Raw genomic sequence first — 19,643 nt, 5'->3', positions numbered from 1 at the left:
GACGAGAGAGAGAGAGAGAGAGAGAGAGTTAATAATTAAGGTGATGACCCAATAGTTTCAACCCAAGACTGATGAACTCTGCTGGGAAATGATATGGCGGAGGAGGAGAGGAGGAGGAGGGTGTTCTGAACGATCTATGTTTACCAGGCTCTCCTGCAAAATCATCACAAGGGACTAGATATGATCCAGGGCAAAGCTCAAAGACCAGCCAGTATCATACTGTTTCAGTTCCACAGCCATACCCACACACAGAGACACCATGTCAACACGTTGAAAACTAAACACAGTGAGTCATTAAAATCACCATCTTCATCATCATCTTCATCCTCATCAACATTATCAACATCATCCGTCAAATAACTAGTTATTTATCATTTCTTGTGTTGCATGAGTAGCCTACGGATTTATACGGAGACAAATCGATGATTTTGATTAAATACAGGGATATACTGTACTAACTGTATATAGAGATAATTATATGTAATTCTATACATGTTAACACGTTTTAGATAACCTACTACGGCGATTAAAACCCCGATTCACTCAATTTGAAGGTTGCCAAAACTACGTAATCACGTACGCTTACGTGAGCTACGCCCCCAACAGCACGCGTCACCGTGGTGATGACCGGCGGCGCGCGCTCCACCGGCTGTCAGAGCTGTCAGAGCTGCAGCCACCGAGCCTGCTAGCTGTCTGGCAAGCCTGACCCCGAACAACGCGAAAAATGGGCCGGCGTGCAACCCCAGGTACAAAGCACGATTATATACATATCTGCCCGTAGCTAGCTACATGCACGGACTTTACCGAACGCACGAAAGCAGTTCCTTAGAGAGAATCTGACGCGAGATAACCGCTTGATAGCGGATCAGTGTTGCTCTCCTGCTAGCAAGCTAATTGAATATGCCTGTTCCGCTACGTGGCAGGAAAGCAAGACTAACTAGCTTGTCTTGGCTTGAATGAATGCTAGATCTGAGAGCTAGCAATCTGTGTGTACCATATTACCGACACAGCGATTGAACTAGCTAGCTTACAGCAATAGAACTGTGTCGCTAGTAGTGGTAACCTTTATGAGTGGTAGGCACAAAAGCCAGCAAATCAAATCTGAGTAACTGCATCGATGAGGCCACATTGCTTTGACCTCCTTTCTCTCTCTACCTCTGTCTTCCCCTCTCTCTCTCCTCCTCTCTCTCCCTCTCTCTATCACAGGGGGATCTCTTGAAAATGACACACAAGGAAAATTGGAAGTAAGTTGTTTTTGAAGATTGTTTCTGTGTGTGGTGGTGCCGACCCTTAGTGCTAGAGCAGGTTTCTGACTAGCTACCAGCTAGTTAATTAATCTCCTCTTCCATTCCTCCCCTCTCCTCCTCTCTCCCTCCCATCCTCACTCCCCCTCCTCACCTCTCTCCTCCTCCCGTCTCCTCTCCCCTCCTCACCTCCCTCCTCTCCTCCCTCCCTCCCCCCTCACCTCCCTCCCTCCTCACCTCCCTCCCTCCTCACCTCCCTCCTCACCCCCCTCCTCACCTCCCTCCTCTCCTCCCTCCCTCCCCACTCACCTCCCTCCCTCCTCACCTCCCTCCTCCTCACCTCCCTCCTCACCACCCCTCCTCTCACCTCCCTCCTCTCCTCCCTCCCTCCCCCCCTCACCTCCCTCCCTCCTCACCTCCCTCCCTCCTCACCTCCCTCCCTCCTCACCTCCCTCCTCACCTCCCTCCTCACCTCCCTCCCCCCCTCACCTCCCTCCCTCCCCCCTCACCTCCCTCCCCCTCACCTCCCTCCCTCCTCCCCTCCCTCCTCACCTCCCTCCTCACCTCCCTCCTCTCCTCCCTCCCTCCCCCTCACCTCCCTCCCTCCTCACCTCCCTCCTCACCTCCCTCCTCACCTCCCTCCTCACCTCCCTCCCTCCTCACCTCCCTCCCCTCCCTCCCCCCTCACCTCCCTCCCCCTCCCCTCCCTCCTCCCTCCCCCCTCTCCTCCCCCCTCCAGGATGCAGCATGAGCGTCTCCATGTGAAGCACCGTGGTCACGAGGCCATGCATGCTGAGATGGTCCTGGTGCTGATCGCCACCCTGGTGGTGGCTCAGATCGTCCTGGTGCAGTGGAAACAGAGGCACCACCGCTCCTACAACGTACGTACGTGTGTGTGTGTGTGTGTATACATGTGTGTGTATACCTGTGTGTGTTTGTATGTGTGTGTGGTGGCTCAGATTGTCCGGGTCCTTCAACATATGTGTGTGTGTGGTGGCTCAGATTGTCCTGGTCCTTCAACATATGTGTGTGTGTGTATATACTTGTTGGTTAGTTGAAACTGACTTAAAATTATTGTACTTACACTGTGCAATACACTGTGAAATGTATTATTGTTGCTTGCTTTTTCCACAGGTACACCCTTGCACTTTTGAGGTTCATGTTGTTTAGTTGTAACTTGTTTATCTACATGCTCTTATGGTTCTTCCCTTTGGGACTTATTTGGTTTTCACAATGTAGGCTTCATGTTTTGGCTGCTCGCAATGTTTGGGGCTATCTCGTTGTTATGATCAGTGGCCTATGCACTTTTGTAAAGCTCTCTCTTGGAAGTCGCTTTGGATAAAAGCATCTGCTAAATGCATAAATGTAAATGTGTGTGTCTCCAGCTGGTCACCCTGCTGCAGATGTGGGTGGTGCCTCTGTACTTCACCATCAAGCTGTACTGGTGGAGGTTCCTGTCCATGTGGGGGGTGTTCTCCATCATCACCAGCTATGTCATCTTCAGGGCCACACGTAAACCTCTCTCCTGCAGAACCCCACGGTACGGGAGGGGAAGGGGGGGGGGGGGTGAAGGAGAGAGAGAGAGAGAGAGAGAGAGAGAGAGAGAGAGAGAGAGAGAGAGAGAGAGTACAAGCTTACAAGCTTACAGTATGAAAACACATTTTGACAGATGTGTAGATGTGTCACTGTGTGTATATGTACCCGTGTGTGTGTGTGTGTACCTGTGTGTGTGTGTACCCGTGTGTGTGTACCTGTGTGTGTGTGTGTACCCGTGTGTGTGTGTACCTGTGTGTGTACCCGTGTGTGTCTCAGGATGGTGTACAAGTGGTTTCTGCTGATCTACAAGCTGAGCTATGCCGTGGGCGTGGTTGGCTACATGGCCATCATGTTCACCATGTTCGGATTCAACGTCTTCTTCAGGTGAGGAAACCTGGCAACCACACCTGGGCTAGCTTAATTCAACATCGCCTCCATCTCCCCAGGACTAAGCTCAGCACCATGGGTGACCGGGCTTTCTGTTCTGCCGCTCCACAGATCTGGAACGCCCTCCCCGACCATCTGAGGGCACCTCAAACCACTGAGACTTAAAAAAAAAGACTAAAAAAAATATTTTTAGCAGATCTTATGAGTTTTAATGATCTAATTGTATTTTGTATTGATGTTTTACCTTGTTTTATAAATATTAACTGTAGCACTTTGAGATTTGTTTTCAAATGAAAAGTGCATTAGAAATCAAATGTATTACTATTATTGTTATTATTATTAACCCCCAACCTGGCAACCACACCTGCCTCAGCTAAAGTTTGATAACCCCCCCCCCCCCCCCCCCCCAGGATCAAGGCGGAGGACTCCATGGATGTGGGTGTGATACTGTTGTTCTACGGTCTCTACTACGGAGTGATGGGGAGGGACTTTGCTGAGATCTGCTCCGATTACATGGCCTCTACCATAGGGGTACTGTCCAGTGTTACTACTATAATATACTGTACTACTATAATATACTGTATAATATACTGTACTACTATAATATACTGTACTACTGTAATATACTGTATAATATACTGTACGACTGTAATATACTGTATAATATACTGAACTACTATAATATACTGTAGTACTTTATACATGGCCTGTACCAGCCTGTTGTGCTGTGCAGTACTACAGTAATCCTACAGTGTTGTTGTGCTGTGCAGTACTACAGTAATCCTACAGTGGTGTTGTGCTGTGCAGTACTACAGTAATCCTACAGTGGTGTTGTGCTGTGCAGTACTACAGTAATCCTACAGTGTTGTTGTGCTGTGCAGTACTACAGTAATCCTACAGTGGTGTTGTGCTGTGCAGTACTACAGTAATCCTACAGTGTTGTTGTGCTGTGCAGTACTACAGTAATCCTACAGTGGTGTTGTGCTGTGCAGTACTACAGTAATCCTACAGTGGTGTTGTGCTGTGCAGTACTACAGTAATCCTACAGTGTTGTTGTGCTGTGCAGTACTACAGTAATCCTACAGTGTTGTTGTGCTGTGCAGTACTACAGTAATCCTACAGTGTTGTTGTGCTGTGCAGTACTACAGTAATCCTACAGTGTTGTTGTGCTGTGCAGTACTACAGTAATCCTACAGTGGTGTTGTGCTGTGCAGTACTACAGTAATCCTACAGTGGTGTTGTGCTGTGCAGTACTACAGTAATCCTACAGTGTTGTTGTGCTGTGCAGTACTACAGTAATCCTACAGTGGTGTTGTGCTGTGCAGTACTACAGTAATCCTACAGTGTTGTTGTGCTGTGCAGTACTACAGTAATCCTACAGTGGTGTTGTGCTGTGCAGTACTACAGTAATCCTACAGTGGTGTTGTGCTGTGCAGTACTACAGTAATCCTACAGTGTTGTTGTGCTGTGCAGTACTACAGTAATCCTACAGTGTTGTTGTGCTGTGCAGTACTACAGTAATCCTACAGTGGTGTTGTGCTGTGCAGTACTACAGTAATCCTACAGTGTTGTTGTGCTGTGCAGTACTACAGTAATCCTACAGTGGTGTTGTGCTGTGCAGTACTACAGTAATCCTACAGTGGTGTTGTGCTGTGCAGTACTACAGTAATCCTACAGTGTTGTTGTGCTGTGCAGTACTACAGTAATCCTACAGTGGTGTTGTGCTGTGCAGTACTACAGTAATCCTACAGTGTTGTTGTGCTGTGCAGTACTACAGTAATCCTACAGTGGTGTTGTGCTGTGCAGTACTACAGTAATCCTACAGTGTTGTTGTGCTGTGCAGTACTACAGTAATCCTACAGTGGTGTTGTGCTGTGCAGTACTACAGTAATCCTACAGTGTTGTTGTGCTGTGCAGTACTACAGTAATCCTACAGTGGTGTTGTGCTGTGCAGTACTACAGTAATCCTACAGTGTTGTTGTGCTGTGCAGTACTACAGTAATCCTACAGTGGTGTTGTGATGTGCAGTACTACAGTAATCCTACAGTGTTGTTGTGCTGTGCAGTACTACAGTAATCCTACAGTGGTGTTGTGCTGTGCAGTACTACAGTAATCCTACAGTGGTGTTGTGCTGTGCAGTACTACAGTAATCCTACAGTGTTGTTGTGCTGTGCAGTACTACAGTAATCCTACAGTGGTGTTGTGCTGTGCAGTACTACAGTAATCCTACAGTGGTGTTGTGCTGTGCAGTACTACAGTAATCCTACAGTGTTGTTGTGCTGTGCAGTACTACAGTAATCCTACAGTGTTGTTGTGCTGTGCAGTACTACAGTAATCCTACAGTGGTGTTGTGCTGTGCAGTACTACAGTAATCCTACAGTGTTGTTGTGCTGTGCAGTACTACAGTAATCCTACAGTGGTGTTGTGCTGTGCAGTACTACAGTAATCCTACAGTGTTGTTGTGCTGTGCAGTACTACAGTAATCCTACAGTGTTGTTGTGCTGTGCAGTACTACAGTAATCCTACAGTGTTGTTGTGCTGTGCAGTACTACAGTAATCCTACAGTGGTGTTGTGCTGTGCAGTACTACAGTAATCCTACAGTGGTGTTGTGCTGTGCAGTACTACAGTAATCCTACAGTGTTGTTGTGCTGTGCAGTACTACAGTAATCCTACAGTGGTGTTGTGCTGTGCAGTACTACAGTAATCCTACAGTGGTGTTGTGCTGTGCAGTACTACAGTAATCCTACAGTGTTGTTGTGCTGTGCAGTACTACAGTAATCCTACAGTGGTGTTGTGCTGTGCAGTACTACAGTAATCCTACAGTGGTGTTGTGCTGTGCAGTACTACAGTAATCCTACAGTGGTGTTGTGCTGTGCAGTACTACAGTAATCCTACAGTGTTGTTGTGCTGTGCAGTACTACAGTAATCCTACAGTGGTGTTGTGCTGTGCAGTACTACAGTAATCCTACAGTGGTGTTGTGCTGTGCAGTACTACAGTAATCCTACAGTGGTGTTGTGCTGTGCAGTACTACAGTAATCCTACAGTGTTGTTGTGCTGTGCAGTACTACAGTAATCCTACAGTGGTGTTGTGCTGTGCAGTACTACAGTAATCCTACAGTGTTGTTGTGCTGTGCAGTACTACAGTAATCCTACAGTGTTGTTGTGCTGTGCAGTACTACAGTAATCCTACAGTGGTGTTGTGCTGTGCAGTACTACAGTAATCCTACAGTGGTGTTGTGCTGTGCAGTACTACAGTAATCCTACAGTGGTGTTGTGCTGTGCAGTACTACAGTAATCCTACAGTGGTGTTGTGCTGTGCAGTACTACAGTAATCCTACAGTGGTGTTGTGCTGTGCAGTACTACAGTAATCCTACAGTGTTGTTGTGCTGTGCAGTACTACAGTAATCCTACAGTGTTGTTGTGCTGTGCAGTACTACAGTAATCCTACAGTGGTGTTGTGCTGTGCAGTACTACAGTAATCCTACAGTGGTGTTGTGCTGTGCAGTACTACAGTAATCCTACAGTGTTGTTGTGCTGTGCAGTACTACAGTAATCCTACAGTGGTGTTGTGCTGTGCAGTACTACAGTAATCCTACAGTGTTGTTGTGCTGTGCAGTACTACAGTAATCCTACAGTGTTGTTGTGCTGTGCAGTACTACAGTAATCCTACAGTGGTGTTGTGCTGTGCAGTACTACAGTAATCCTACAGTGGTGTTGTGCTGTGCAGTACTACAGTAATCCTACAGTGTTGTTGTGCTGTGCAGTACTACAGTAATCCTACAGTGTTGTTGTGCTGTGCAGTACTACAGTAATCCTACAGTGTTGTTGTGCTGTGCAGTACTACAGTGGGGGGGGCATGCCTTCCCGGAGCCTGAGTGAGGACGTGTGTGCCGTATGCGGTCAGAAGATCCTGGTGGAGCTGGACGAGGAGGGGTTGCTGGAGGACACCTACCAGCTGTCCTGCAACCACATGTATCCTTCCTCTCTCCTGCCTCTCTCCTGCCTCTCTGCTGCCTCTCTGCTGCCTCTCTCCTGCCTCTCTCCTGCCTCTCTGCTGCCTCTCTCCTGCCTCTCTGCTGCCTCTCTCCTGCCTCTCTGCTGCCTCTCTCCTGCCTCTCTCCTGCCTCTCTGCTGCCTCTCTGCTGCCTCTCTCCTGCCTCTCTGCTGCCTCTCTCCTGCCTCTCTGCTGCCTCTCTCCTGCCTCTCTCCTGCCTCTCTGCTGCCTCTCTGCTGCCTCTCTGCTGCCTCTCTCCTGTCTCTCTGCTGGGGGGTGTAGGGTTAGTTAGGTGTGTGTGTTTGTGACTGTGTGTGTGACTCTGTGGACTGTTTGACCTGATTACAGCCACGACCAGAGACAGCAGCTGAAATGGATACAGCAGATCCTAGATTACACCCCAGGAGAGAGTGTGTGTGTGTGAGAGCGAGAGAAATAAGAGCCATACCAAGCTTGTTGTTGTTGTTCTTGAACGTTACCCCGCCTCCCAGATTCCACGAGTTCTGCATCCGCGGCTGGTGCATTGTGGGTAAGAAACAGACGTGTCCATACTGCAACGAGAAGGTTGACCTGAAGAGGCTGATGAACAACCCGTATCCTCTGTGTGTGTGTGTGTGTGTGTGTGTACTGAAGGACGAGGAGAGTGTGTGTGTGTGTGTACTGAAGGATGAGGAGAGTGTGTGTGTGTACTGAAGGATGAGGAGAGTGTGTGTGTGTGTGTACTGAAGGACGAGAAGAGTGTGTGTGTGTGTGTACTGAAGGATGAGGAGAGTGTGTGTGTGTGTGTACTGAAGGATGAGGAGAGTGTGTGTGTGTGTAAAGAAGATAAGGAGTGTGTGTGTGTGTGTGTGTGTGTGTGTGTGTAAAGAAGATGAGGAGAGTGTGTGGGTGTAGATAAGAGTGTGTGTCTGTGTAAAGAAGAGTGCGTGTGTGTACCTTACTCTCCTTAGCCCCGCCCCCCAGCTGGGAGAGAACCCACGTCCTGTACGGACAGCTACTCGATTGGCTGAGATACCTGGTTGCCTGGCAACCCATCATCATTGGTGTTGTCCACGGAATCAACTTCTCCCTGGGTCTGGAGTAGAATGCTGGGATGTTATGGAACCATGCGGGTCGGGGTGGAACCCTGGGCTGGCCTCTAGAACGCTGGAGACAAGACGGAACGCCCGGCGTTGCCTGGGTAACCTTGGGAGATGTTTCAGCGTTGCCTGGGTAACCTTGGAGTTGTACCAGCGTTGCCTGGGTAACCCGGAGTTGTTACGTGGAGCTGTGAGGAGAGATACTGCTGCTCTGAAAGACCCTGATACAGACACTGGGGTCTAGTTCAATTTCATCTGGTATTTATTATAGACGCTCAGCTGTAGGATGGTCAGAGGGATAACGATAGATGGATGTGTGCATTTTTAAATGTTTGTTTACATCATACAGGTTTACCCTGCTTAGATAGTATCCATGGTTACACTCTGTATTAATGTGTTCATGAGGGACAAGCCTGAGACCCCCCTGCTACCCTCCCAACCAATCAGTCTCCTCACATGCCACCCTCCCAACCAATCAGCTCCTCACACCACCCTCCCAACCAACCAGCTCCTCACGCCACCCTCCCAACCAATCAGTCTCCTCACATGCCACCCTCCCAACCAATCAGCTCCTCACACCACCCTCCCAACCAATCAGTCTCCTCACATGCCACCCTCCCAACCAATCAGCTCCTCAAGCCGCCCTCCCAACCAATCAGCTCCTCACGCCACCCTCCCAACCAATCAGTCTCCTCACATGCCACCCTCCCAACCAATCAGTCTCCTCACACCACCCTCCCAACCAATCAGCTCCTCACGCCACCCTCCCAACCAATCAGTCTCCTCACATGCTACCCTCCCAACCAATCAGTCTCCTCACATGCCACCCTCCCAACCAATCAGCTCCTCACACCACCCTCCCAACCAATCAGTCTCCTCACATGCCACCCTCCCAACCAATCAGCTCCTCAAGCCGCCCTCCCAACCAATCAGTCTCCTCACACCACCCTCCCAACCAATCAGTCTCCTCACACCACCCTCCCAACCAATCAGCTCCTCACGCCACCCTCCCATCCAATCAGTCTCCTCACATGCCACCCTCCCAACCAATCAGTCTCCTCACATGCCACCCTCCCAACCAATCAGTCTCCTCACACCACCCTCCCAACCAATCAGTCTCCTCACGCCACCCTCCCAACCAATCAGTCTCCTCACGCCACCCTCCCAACCAATCAGTCTCCTCACATGCCACCCTCCCAACCAATCAGTCTCCTCACATGCCACCCTCCCAACCAATCAGTCTCCTCACATGCCACCCTCCCAACCAATCACACTCTCATATTGGGGACTCATGTCATACTCATGTACAGGGTTTCCCGCAGAAAATGTGTTCGTTAAGTAGTAGGGTGGGGTTTGCCGGCGAACCAGGGGGGGAGGGGGAACGTTTTACCTCAAAAAATACATTTGTATGCGTTCTGCAGAGAAGGGAGACTGGCGTTGGTCACGGTTTGGAATGAAAGGGAGAAAAAAGGACAGAGTAACACGGCGGATATTGTGCTCATTATTTTTTTGGACAACGTAGTTAAGGCGGCAAGCGTGTGTTGCTTAGGCGGCCGCCTTAACTGCAAAGTGCTGCGGGAAACCCTGCACGTATGTTGTTGAGACGGTCTCATATTCATGTACCTTTTTACCTTTGCATGTGTTTACAATTCTGCTGTGTGTGTGTGTGTGTGTAGGCGGGGGATGTTGGCACGCACAAGGGTCGTTACTGAGGTCAAGTTGTGACCTTTGAGACCTTGGTCTGGTGACAGGCTCGTTGTCACCGAACCACCCTCCGTACGTGTGGTTAACACGGTCAGGAGACCTGTTCTGGCAGAGCATAATAAACTGATGATGATGAGATTTGCCAAAATGGAGACAAACTGTAGCTCTCTAAAACAGACTTGGAGACATTTTTTTTAAAACATTTTATTTAAAAAAATTTTGTTGTGTGTGTGTGGTTTCAGTTGAGGTGATTTTAAGCCGTTTACAGATGCGTTGTTGCCATGGCTACGGCGAATGATGCTGCTCAACATGTTGAATAAAAAAGAAACATTAGAAGAAAAAAATCGGTGTCAATCTGCTTGCATGTTCGTGTGTGTGTGTACATGTGTGTGTGTGTGTGTACACGTGTGTGTGTGCACATGTGTGTGTGTGTGTACACGTGTGTGTGTGTGTGTGTACACGTGTGTGTGTGTTCAGTCATCCCCCCTCACGGCAGCCCTCAGGCTGCTCCAGAACTCCTCCCTCCCCTGCTCTTCCCGGGGCCACTGCAGGAAGGTTCTGGAGCTCATCATCCTCCTGAGCCGGCAGAACCTGCGGGGGACGTCCTTCTCCCCCAGCGGCTCCAGCAGAACCAAGATGGCCGCCTCGTCCTGGTCGCCCTGGAACATCCGCAGGTGTGAGAACTCCAGCTCGTAGCGGCACCAGTCCGACCGCACAAAGTGCCCCGACAGGACAAAGATGGTGCGCCGGCTGTTCTCCATGGCGATGAGGATGTTGTCGACGATCCACTTGCCCGGCAGGAAGTCCCTCTTGTGGAGGCAGAGGGACAGAGGTGCATCCTGGGAGCTGGAGTCCTCTTCAAGCTCCGGAACCAGGAAGTGCTCCACCCAGTCGGCGTCCTGCTCGCTGTAGGAGACGAAGGCGTCGTAGCTGAACCGCGAGGAATCGTCGACGGGTTCGTCGTTGCCGAGGAGACGGTTGCGGTCTTGGCGACGGCGGCGCCTGGCGCTGCGGATGGCGGATAGCCACGCCCACATCATCCGGAGGTACCAGAGGACGTGCAGCCGGTGGAGGAGGACGGCGAGGAGGCCGGCGACGAGGAGGGAGACGCCGCACAGAGACGCCACGAACGCCAAGCGGTGACAGTCCACCACCGAGAACCTCACCCCGCCCACCCGCTCGCCCCGCACCGACAGCGGAGAATCACAGACGTAGCTGTCCGGATCGTCCGTGAGACGCACCCCCACACCTCCCGCTCCCGTCCCCTCCACCGTCGCCCCGGACAACGCCGTCACCATGAACGCCACGAAGGAGCAGGAGCACAGGAAGTTGTTTCCGCCGGCCTGCAGCTCTCGCAGACGCCCGAAAGGTCGTAGGTCGTCGGGGGAGAGGTCGCTGAGGGCGTTGGTGGTGACGACCAGCAGCTCCAGGTTGGGGGTCTTCCAGGGGGAGGGCAGAGCCAGCATCTTGTTCCCAGAGAGGAGCAGCTCTCTCAGCCTGGGAAGCACCACACCCAGGCTGGTCAGGTCGTTGTGGCTCAGGTCCAACACCTTCACACACACATGCAGGTCAGAGGTTAAATATCTTATGTATATATTATGTTTGATATATATTATGAGGCTCTGTGGAAGCTTGATAACGAGCCATTAATTAGAATGTGTTCTGGAGCAAGGAAACATCTAGAACATGCAGGACAGCGGCCCCTGAGGACCAGGGGGGAACACCCCTGATCTAGAACCTCCACCTGCTGTTAAAGGGATGTTAAAACCCAGTCCTCAGTAACACAGACTTCTCAGTGTGTGCCGGTTGGCGTCAGTGCGCCCCTACCTCCAGGGTGCTGGGCAGGCAGGGGGTGACCATCCACAGCGAGGCCCAGGAGAGGTTGAGGAACCTGAGGGAGTCGGGCCAGGAGCAGGCCCTGGGCATGGAGGCCAGGGCGTTCCCGCTGAGGTCCAGGTGAGTGAGCCTATCCAGGCGTGCCACCAGGCGGCCGGCCAGAGCCAGGGACTTGATGGCGTTGGAGCTGACGTTGAGGACCCGGAGGTTCCGGAGGATGCCAGCACCCTGACAGAGCGTCTCTGACAGGGTGAGGTCGGTCAGGAGGTTCTCACTCAGGTCCAGGTACTGGAGGTTGATCAAGCTGAGGGAAGTGAGGCAGGGGAGGACGAAGGCCTGGGAAAGGGAGGAGTGGGGGAGAGAGGGGGAGAGAAGGGAAGGCAGGGGAGGAGGGAGGGGAGTAGGGAGGGGAGGGATGGAGGAGAGTACTCAGCAATTATGGAAACTTCTTTGTTTTGTTTTGAATTTTTTGCCCAAATGTTTTTTTCACACAGTGAAAGGAGAGAGAGAGAGAGAGAGAGAGAGGGGGGAGAAGAGAGAGAGAGAGAGAGAGGGGGGGGAGAAGAGAGAGAGAGAAGGAGAGAGAGAGAGAGAGAGAGAGGGGAGAAGAGAGAGAGAAAGAGAGAAGGAGAGAGAGAGGGAGAGAGAGAGAGAGAGAGAGAGGGAGAAGAGAGAGAGAGTGAAGGAGAGAGAGAGAGAGAGAGAGAGAGAGAGAGAGAGAGAGGAGAGAAGGAGAGAGAGAGAGAGAGAGAGAGAGAGGGGAGAAGAGAGAGGCCTCAGATTTAGGCAGAGCACAATACAGTACAGTAGAGTCCTCATCAATGATTTTTAAAAACCTGTGAGAACTTTTCAACCTTTCGAAAAAAATAAATAAACAAAACTTTATTTTATTCTTTTTAAGAAAAAATACTCTAGAGTACAGTATAGTATGGCTAAGTCCTCATCAATGATGCAAAAGTTTTTAGTAACTTTTAAAAAAATACATTTTTTGGGAAACTTTCTTTTCCAACCTATAGAAACGTTTTGGTCACAAACAGTGAAAAGAGAGGAGAGAACAGAGGAGCCTTAAACAGAGTAAAGCAGAGCAGAGTACAAGAGTACAGCTCCTGGCAGCTCCATAGACTAGCTTACGTTTGTTGTGCGTGAAATGAAACAGGCGCGTAATGACAATAAATAATATTAATCATGATATTGATCATGATATTGATCATGATATTGATCATGCCACCAAATACAGATTAAAACTAAAGTAACAAGCCTGGCTTGAAAATGTGAGAAAATGTGAGAAATAGAATGTACAGATATCCCCCCACCCCCCCCTCACCTTGGCCCTGATTACAGACACCTGTCGGGGATACTTCAGCAGGAACCCCAGCTGCAGCATGGAGCTGAACTGGTACAGGTTGACGATCTCCACGTTCCTCAGGTAGAACGTGTCAAAGCCATCATGTCGTGTCTCCCACGCCCGCTCCACGTGCCCCGTCCCCACAAACCTCACATCCTGCAGCGACAGGAAGCTGAGTGGCGCCCCGTCCGTCACCTCCAGGAAGTCGACCACTGTTTCATCCGAGAGCGAGGTGTTGCTTAACGACAGCGAGCGCACGCGGCGCCGGGCCACGACGGCAAACGGTCGCACCGACAAGTTCCCGGACATCTGGAGGTCGCACAGGGTCAGCGGCGTCTCCGGGTACGACACGTCCTCCAGGACAGCCTCCGCCAGCGTCTGGTTGGTCAGGAAGGGCTCCCGCAGGCTGAGGGCGGCCGCGCCCAGGGGCCAGGGTCGGGACAGGGAACCCGGGTCGTAGTGGCGGAGGTGGTTGGCGTGCAGCTCCAGGAGGTCCAGCTGGCCCACCCCTGACAGGTCGTGGCTCCGGAGCTCCTCCAGGGAGGGGCCCCCCAGGCGGAGGGTCCGTAGGGACAGCAGGCCCTGGAACAGGGGGCGGGGGCCCAGGGACCTGGGCGGGGCAGGGGTGAGATCATTATAGAGCACACTCCCTCCTTCAAACTCTCTCTCACACACATACACACTCCTTCCCTCACACACACACCTCTCTCACACACACACACACACACCTACCTGTAGGGGTTGTCCAGCAGGTTGAGGTGAATGAGAGACAGCAGCCCTGTGAACCAATCAGCGTTCAGGCTGGACAGCTGATTGGCCGACAGATCCAGACGCTCCAGTCTCCCTAGCGACCGGAACGCCCTCCCCGCCACGCTCCGGAGGCGGTTGCCATGGAAACGCAGGGTGGTCAGGCGGGCGTAGGTGGCGAGGTCGGCGTTGGTCACCGCGGCGATGCGGTTGAGGGAGAGGTCGAGGGCGACGACGTGGAGAGGGACTTGGGGGACGAGGGTCAGGTTTCTGGAGGAGCAGTCACACACCTGACGCGCGTCACAGCTGCAAGCCGTCCCCCCCTCAGCCCTCACCCCCGGATCTGACCTCTGACCCCCGGAGAGGAGGAGGAGGAGGAGGAGGAAGGGTGGCGAAGGCATGGCTGTCTTGAGAAAGAGTGAATGGTGAGAAAGAGGGAGAGGAAGAGAGAGAAAGAGAGGGAGGGGTTAGTCAAGCAGGTTCTGTAAACTACAGAAAAAGAGCGAGGGATGGAAGACTGTACCTTTCTGAAGTTCTTCTGTGTGGTGCTCCTTCTGCGTGTGAGAGCGTGTGTGTGAGAGAGCGTGTGAGCGTGTTTGAGTCTGGACTGACAGAGAGGTACAGAGGGACGAAGTCCTTCTCTCTCGGGAATGAGGCGATGTGTGTGTGTGTTCTGCCTGTTAGGTGTAAAAACGTCAAAAGAGGAAATGAGAATTTTGTTCTTCCCGGTTACAGACACTCCACTGCGGTTACCATGACAACGATCTCCCCTAAGGCCCGGGTGAATACACACACACACACACACAGGTCTTCTGATACAAACACTGTTTCAAATAACCTGCAACACAGAGGTATTCTATATGGGTTTTATTTCAGTGCAGCGAGTAAAACCAGGAGATTATTATATGAAACTGTCACAGAGACCAACAGAGAGAGAGAGAGGGAGAGAGAGAGAGAGATAGAAATGGAGACAGAAAGAGAAAGCAACCCTAAAATAACCTTAACAACATCTGTGTTAAATACATATTCAAACTCCAGCTGTGTCTAAGGGAGGGTGTGTGAGGGTGACAGGGAGGGTGTGTGAGGGTGACAGGGAGGGTGTGTGAGGGTGACAGGGAGGGTGTGTGAGGGTGACAGGGAGGGTGTGTGAGGGTGACAGGGAGGGTGTGTGAGGGTGACAGGGAGGGTGTGTGAGGGTGACAGGGAGGGTGTGTGAGGGTGACAGGGAGGGTGTGTGAGGGTGACAGGGAGGGTGTGTGAGGGTGACAGGGAGGGTGTGTGAGGGTGACATTCTTAAGCTTCAGCACACACACACGTATACACACACACACGTACACACACACATGCACACACACGTATACACGCACACACGTATACACACACACACGTACACACACATGCACACACACGTATACACACACACACCCACAGGTATACACACACACACCCACCCACACACACCCACACACACACACACAGTGTCCAGTGGTCTCTGCCACCAGCCTTGTCAGTAGAGAGACACACTCACACATCCTGTCAGTGTTGGAACCACAACACTGTAACATCCAATCAGCCATCATTCTGGGGGTCACATGATGCTGGAACAATCATGACAACATTCAGAATTAAAACAATCAGAAAATTCACCATCATAATGTTAAAATCCAAAGATGAAAACTGATCAACTTCGGGCACTTTGGAGTCTTAAAGCACGTGACGGAAATCAAACATCAAACTATTACAACCAGGTCATAATTAACATAATTAAACGTATAAAATCTAAATGACTGTCCCCAAAAACAGGTCAATGTACACAAACGTTGTTGGACCGTGTTCATGACCAAGTCATGTGATGCTTCCTGTCTGGTAAATGTCACTTCCTCTTTCTAGACCTCCACTTCCTGTTCCTGCCCAAGTGTTTATGGATGGTTGGAAGTTAGAACTGTTATGATGTAACAGATACAATCAAACAAGCATGCTGCTAGAACTGGGTTCTAAATCTATACGAGTGATAAGTGTGCATGTGTTAGTGTTTGTACGTGTGTGTGTGTGTGCATGCATGTGTGTGTGCATGTGTAGGTGTGTGTGTGCGTATGCATGTGTGTGTTAGTGTGTATGTGCAGGTGTGTGTGTGCATATGCATGTGTGTGTTAGTGTGCCGACAAGCAACAGCACCACTAAAGTAACGGTTGGACGTTCTAGAATAATCACCAGTTAAGAAGAAGATTAGAAGATGAGTTTCCTCTGATGTGAGGAAAACAGATCTTCACATCTGTGTTCTCATCAGGCCTAGCCGTAGGAAACATAGTTTCACAAATATAGACTTTTGGATTCGCTTATTTTCATGCAACTATCATTTTCCCAGAGAAAAATAGTTGTTTTGGAAACCATCATCCAATCATTGATTTAGAGAACACTGCTTGACAAAGCTGTCTCATCAGTGAGAAATCAATCAACATATCAATCATTCAATTAATAAATTAACCAATAAATTAATTAACCAATCAATCACGTGTAAGGGGAGAGTGCATCCAGCATTCCATATTGATTAGCACTACATCGATCAATTGATCTACAGATTCTACTCTGGTGTCCATGGAAACACTTCCACTCTAGGTCAGAGTTTACTGGGTCAGAGGGTCAGGGGGAGAGAGCCAATCAGAAGAGTTCCATGCGGTCAGTCAGCCTGTCCATATGACTGTCCCTCCCTCCCCCCCTCCCTCCCTCCCTCCCTCCCTCCCTCCCCCCCCCCCCTCCCTCCCTCCTCCCTCACTGCAGGTAGCGGTACACCTTGAAGCAGTGGTTCCCAGAGTCGGCCACCACCACATGACCGTCTGAGGTGAGGGCGAGGCCCTGGGGGCCGTACAGGGGGTCTGCTGAGGTGTTGATGTAGGACAGGAAGGAGCCGCTGCCATCAAACACCTGGGGGGGAGGGGCGGGGGGAGGCGGGGAGTTAGGGGGGGGGGGGAGGGAGGGGGGGGGAGGGAGGGGGGGGAGGGGCGGAGGGAGGGGCGGAGGGAGGGGCGGGGGGGGGGGAGTTAGGGGGGGGGGGGAGGGAGGCACAGGGAGGGGGGGGAGGGAGGGGGGAGTTAGGGGGGGGGGGAGGGAGGCACAGGGAGGGGGGGGGAGGGAGGGGGGGGAGGGGCGGAGGGAGGGGGGGGGGGGGGAGCGCAGGGAGGGGGGGGAGGGAGGGGGGGAGAAGAGAGATGTACTTCAGTTTAGTCGTCCACATCCTCATTGCCAATGGATAATGTTACTCTCCTGACCTCTAGTGGACTACTGCAGTAACTACTGCAGACAAGAGATTATATTACATTTATTCATTTAGCAGACGCTTTTATCCAAAGCGACTTCCAATGATGATGATGGTACCTGGATACGGCTGTTGCCCCAGTCCGCTACGATGATGTTCCCATTAACGTCCACCGCCACTCCGGTGGGGGCGTTGAACTGGCCGTTCCCCTCCCCATTAGAGCCGAACCTCAGGACAAGCTCCCCCTCAGGAGAGAAGACCTGGAGGGAGGGAGGGAGGGAGGGAGGGAGGGAGGGAGGGGAGGAGGGAGGGAGGGAGGGAGGGAGGGGCGGAGGGAGGGAGGGAGGGAGGGAGGGGAGGAGGGAGGGAGGGAGGGGAGGAGGGAGGGAGGGAGGGAGGGAGGGAGGGAGGGAGGGGAGGAGGGAGGGAGGGAGGGAGGGAGGGCAAGGTTCAGTGTGTGTATTACAGGAGTACAGTACTGTACTCCCTAAGGAAAGTTATTATAGTGTCTCCAACTGCATGGGGCTGGGTTATTTACTTTGACAGAGTGGTTGTGGAAGTCTGTCACGATGATCTCGTTGTTGTTGTTGACCGCTGCAAAATGAGGACCTGGAAAGAGAGAGAGAGAGAGAGAGAGAGAGAGGCATTAAACCACATGCTGAATCAGTTCATTTTTCTCAGTAGGTGACATCACTGTACCTGCGAACTGCTTGTCGCCGTTGCCTCGGTTACCAAACTTGGTGACAAGCTTGCCGGTTGGCTGGAAGATGAAGACGGTACACGCCTTGTTGTCAACGACGATCACATGACCGTTCTGGTCCACTGACACCCCCTTGGGCCCCATCAGCCTACCAGAGCCCAGCTTGGTCTGACAGACAGCACACACAACCAATCAGACGTTAGCATGCCCTTTCAGTTGGTCCCCTTTGAGTCCCCCACCCACCCCCTCTCTTAAGACAACCAATAAAAGTCCAGCTTGGCTTGACGAACAGCCAGACCAGCCAATCAGAGGGCTCACCTTGAACTTCCCCTCGGAGGAGAAGATGCTGACCCACTTGTTGTCGTAGTCGGCGATGATAATGTCACCGTTTGGGTGCACGGCAACGCCGGTGGGACGCTGCAGTTGCCCTGGCGACCGACCTCTGACCCCGAAACGACTCTTGAACTCTCCCTCATTGGAGAAGATCTGGACACACACAAATGTGTGTGATGTGTGTGTGTGGTGTGGGTTTGTGTGTGTGTGTGGTGTGGGTGTCCTACCTGAACACACTGGTTGTTGCTGTCTGCTATGAGGATCCTGCCGCTACAAGCTGCTACTCCCTGCAGGTTGGTGAACTCTCCCTTGTTCCTGCCCTTCGTACCTGAAACACACACACCACACACACCACACACACACCACACACAAATTTTTACCTAAACTTAAATTCTCCAGGACCCACTCAATCCCAACTCCCACTCTCCCCCCTCTCCCCCTGGTGTCTTCCCCACCTCTCCTCAGAGAGGTGGGGAAGACACCAGGTGAGGAGGATGAGGTCATCCTCCTCACCTATCCGGTAGATGAGATCGTCCTCTATGGGGTTGGTCCGGCGTCGGGGCGTTCCCAGGGTGCTTCCTGTCCTCCTGGAGGTCCTCCTCCGGGAGCTGGTACCAGGGGACTTCCCCCGGCGCTTGGCCCCCTCAGAGGAGCCCGTGGACGGAGTGGCAATGGCCACCGAGGAGGGTCCACTGGTGGTGGGGGTGGACACCTGGGGGGGGGAAATTAGATGATGAGATGGAGAGGGGGAGAGAGAGAGAGAGAGAGAGAGAGAGAGAGAGAGGGGGAGAGAGAGAGAGAGAGACGGAGAGAGAGAGAGAGAGAGGGGGAGAGAGAGAGAGAGAGACGGAGAGAGAGAGAGACAGAGAGAGAGAGAGAGAGAGAGAGAGAGAGAGGGAGAGATGGAGGAGAGAGAGGAGAGAGAGAGGGAGAGAGATGGAGGAAGAAAGATGGAGGGGGAGAGAGAGAGGGACAGGAGAGAGGGGGGGGGTCACCTCAGGGTCGGGGGGAAGTGTGACCTTCAGTCTGAACGGACTTCCTGTCACGTGCTGGTCATAGAGACGAACAGCCAATGAGAAGTCTCCCTCCTTAGCGACGGTGTAGACGAAGTCGTAGGTGCCGTTCTTGTGGTCGAAGATCTCCCCGTCTGCGACGCTGCCGTCAGGAGTGTACACCTGGGGGGGGGGGATTAATGTGTTTGTAGGTGTGTGTGTACGTGTGTGTGTACGTGTGTGTAAGTGTGTGCGTGTAGGTGTGTGGGTGTACATGTGTGTGTGTAGATGTGTGTGTTTACGTGTGTGAGTACTAACCTCAGCAGATAGGATGGCGTTGCCAGTCTTGCAGGCTCCGCCCACTTTGTCGCGAGTCAGAATAGTCACTGCGGCTGGGCGTCCCACAATGCACTGCTCCAGCCCCTCCCCAGTCACCTCGCTCTGGCTCGCAACCGCACTGGAGACGAAGATGATGGTGATGGTTACCAGG

General features: G+C 51.9%; 3 protein-coding genes across 4 annotated transcripts in view; 1 reads left to right on the top strand and 2 right to left on the bottom strand.

The window, feature by feature from the left end:
• Positions 1-670: 670 nt before the first annotated feature.
• rnf175 (ring finger protein 175) lies at positions 671-10,277 on the top strand. Its single transcript, XM_067261290.1, has 9 exons — positions 671-746; positions 1,207-1,244; positions 1,984-2,125; positions 2,630-2,784; positions 3,057-3,164; positions 3,578-3,698; positions 7,009-7,142; positions 7,656-7,757; positions 8,128-10,277. Exons 2-9 carry the CDS (start codon positions 1,222-1,224, stop codon positions 8,246-8,248), a joined length of 906 nt encoding a protein of 301 aa, XP_067117391.1. The 5' UTR covers positions 671-746; positions 1,207-1,221; the 3' UTR covers positions 8,249-10,277.
• LOC136967486 (toll-like receptor 2) lies at positions 10,142-14,472 on the bottom strand. 2 transcript variants are annotated; one of them, XM_067261289.1, is made up of 5 exons: positions 14,394-14,472; positions 13,861-14,278; positions 13,108-13,738; positions 11,775-12,119; positions 10,142-11,497 (listed from the first exon to the last, which is right to left on the bottom strand). In XM_067261289.1, the coding sequence occupies exons 2-5, from the start codon at positions 14,274-14,276 to the stop codon at positions 10,421-10,423; spliced, it is 2,469 nt and encodes an 822-aa protein (XP_067117390.1). In that variant the 5' UTR covers positions 14,277-14,278; positions 14,394-14,472; the 3' UTR covers positions 10,142-10,420. The 2 variants fall into 2 exon arrangements, with proteins under 2 accessions (XP_067117390.1, XP_067117389.1); XM_067261288.1 differs by having other exon boundaries at positions 13,861-14,282; positions 14,399-14,425.
• Positions 14,473-16,644: 2,172 nt separating this feature from the next.
• Positions 16,645-19,643, bottom strand: part of trim2b (tripartite motif containing 2b) — a 5,187-nt gene continuing 2,188 nt past the window's right edge. The window contains exons 5-13 of the mRNA XM_067261344.1: positions 19,472-19,610; positions 19,157-19,336; positions 18,675-18,804; positions 18,389-18,489; positions 18,147-18,314; positions 17,828-17,996; positions 17,667-17,737; positions 17,248-17,388; positions 16,645-16,797 (exon numbers count right to left, since the gene is read on the bottom strand). Of these exons, the coding sequence (XP_067117445.1) occupies positions 16,645-16,797; positions 17,248-17,388; positions 17,667-17,737; positions 17,828-17,996; positions 18,147-18,314; positions 18,389-18,489; positions 18,675-18,804; positions 19,157-19,336; positions 19,472-19,610 (1,252 nt within the window). The remainder of the gene's footprint in view (positions 16,798-17,247; positions 17,389-17,666; positions 17,738-17,827; positions 17,997-18,146; positions 18,315-18,388; positions 18,490-18,674; positions 18,805-19,156; positions 19,337-19,471; positions 19,611-19,643) is intronic.

Source organism: Osmerus mordax, chromosome 23, assembly GCF_038355195.1.
Source record: "Osmerus mordax isolate fOsmMor3 chromosome 23, fOsmMor3.pri, whole genome shotgun sequence".
Classification (NCBI taxonomy): domain Eukaryota; kingdom Metazoa; phylum Chordata; class Actinopteri; order Osmeriformes; family Osmeridae; genus Osmerus; species Osmerus mordax.
The sequence above is the reverse complement of the archived record's forward strand: the minus strand, read 5'-3'. Positions and strand labels throughout refer to the sequence as shown.

Coding starts and splice junctions, on each gene's coding strand:
- rnf175 (XM_067261290.1), top strand. CDS start 1,222: ATGACACACAAGGAAAATTGGAA. Junction 2,785..3,056: donor CTCTCCTGCAGAACCCCACG/GTACGGGAGGGG, acceptor TGTGTGTCTCAG/GATGGTGTACAAGTGGTTTC. Junction 3,165..3,577: donor GGATTCAACGTCTTCTTCAG/GTGAGGAAACCT, acceptor CCCCCCCCCCAG/GATCAAGGCGGAGGACTCCA.
- LOC136967486 (XM_067261289.1), bottom strand. CDS start 14,276: ATGCCTTCGCCACCCTTCCTCCTCCTCCTCCTCCTCCTCTCCGGGGGT. Junction 12,120..13,107: donor TGTCTGTAATCAGGGCCAAG/GTGAGGGGGGGG, acceptor TCCCTTTCCCAG/GCCTTCGTCCTCCCCTGCCT. Junction 11,498..11,774: donor GCCTGCCCAGCACCCTGGAG/GTAGGGGCGCAC, acceptor GTGTGTGTGAAG/GTGTTGGACCTGAGCCACAA.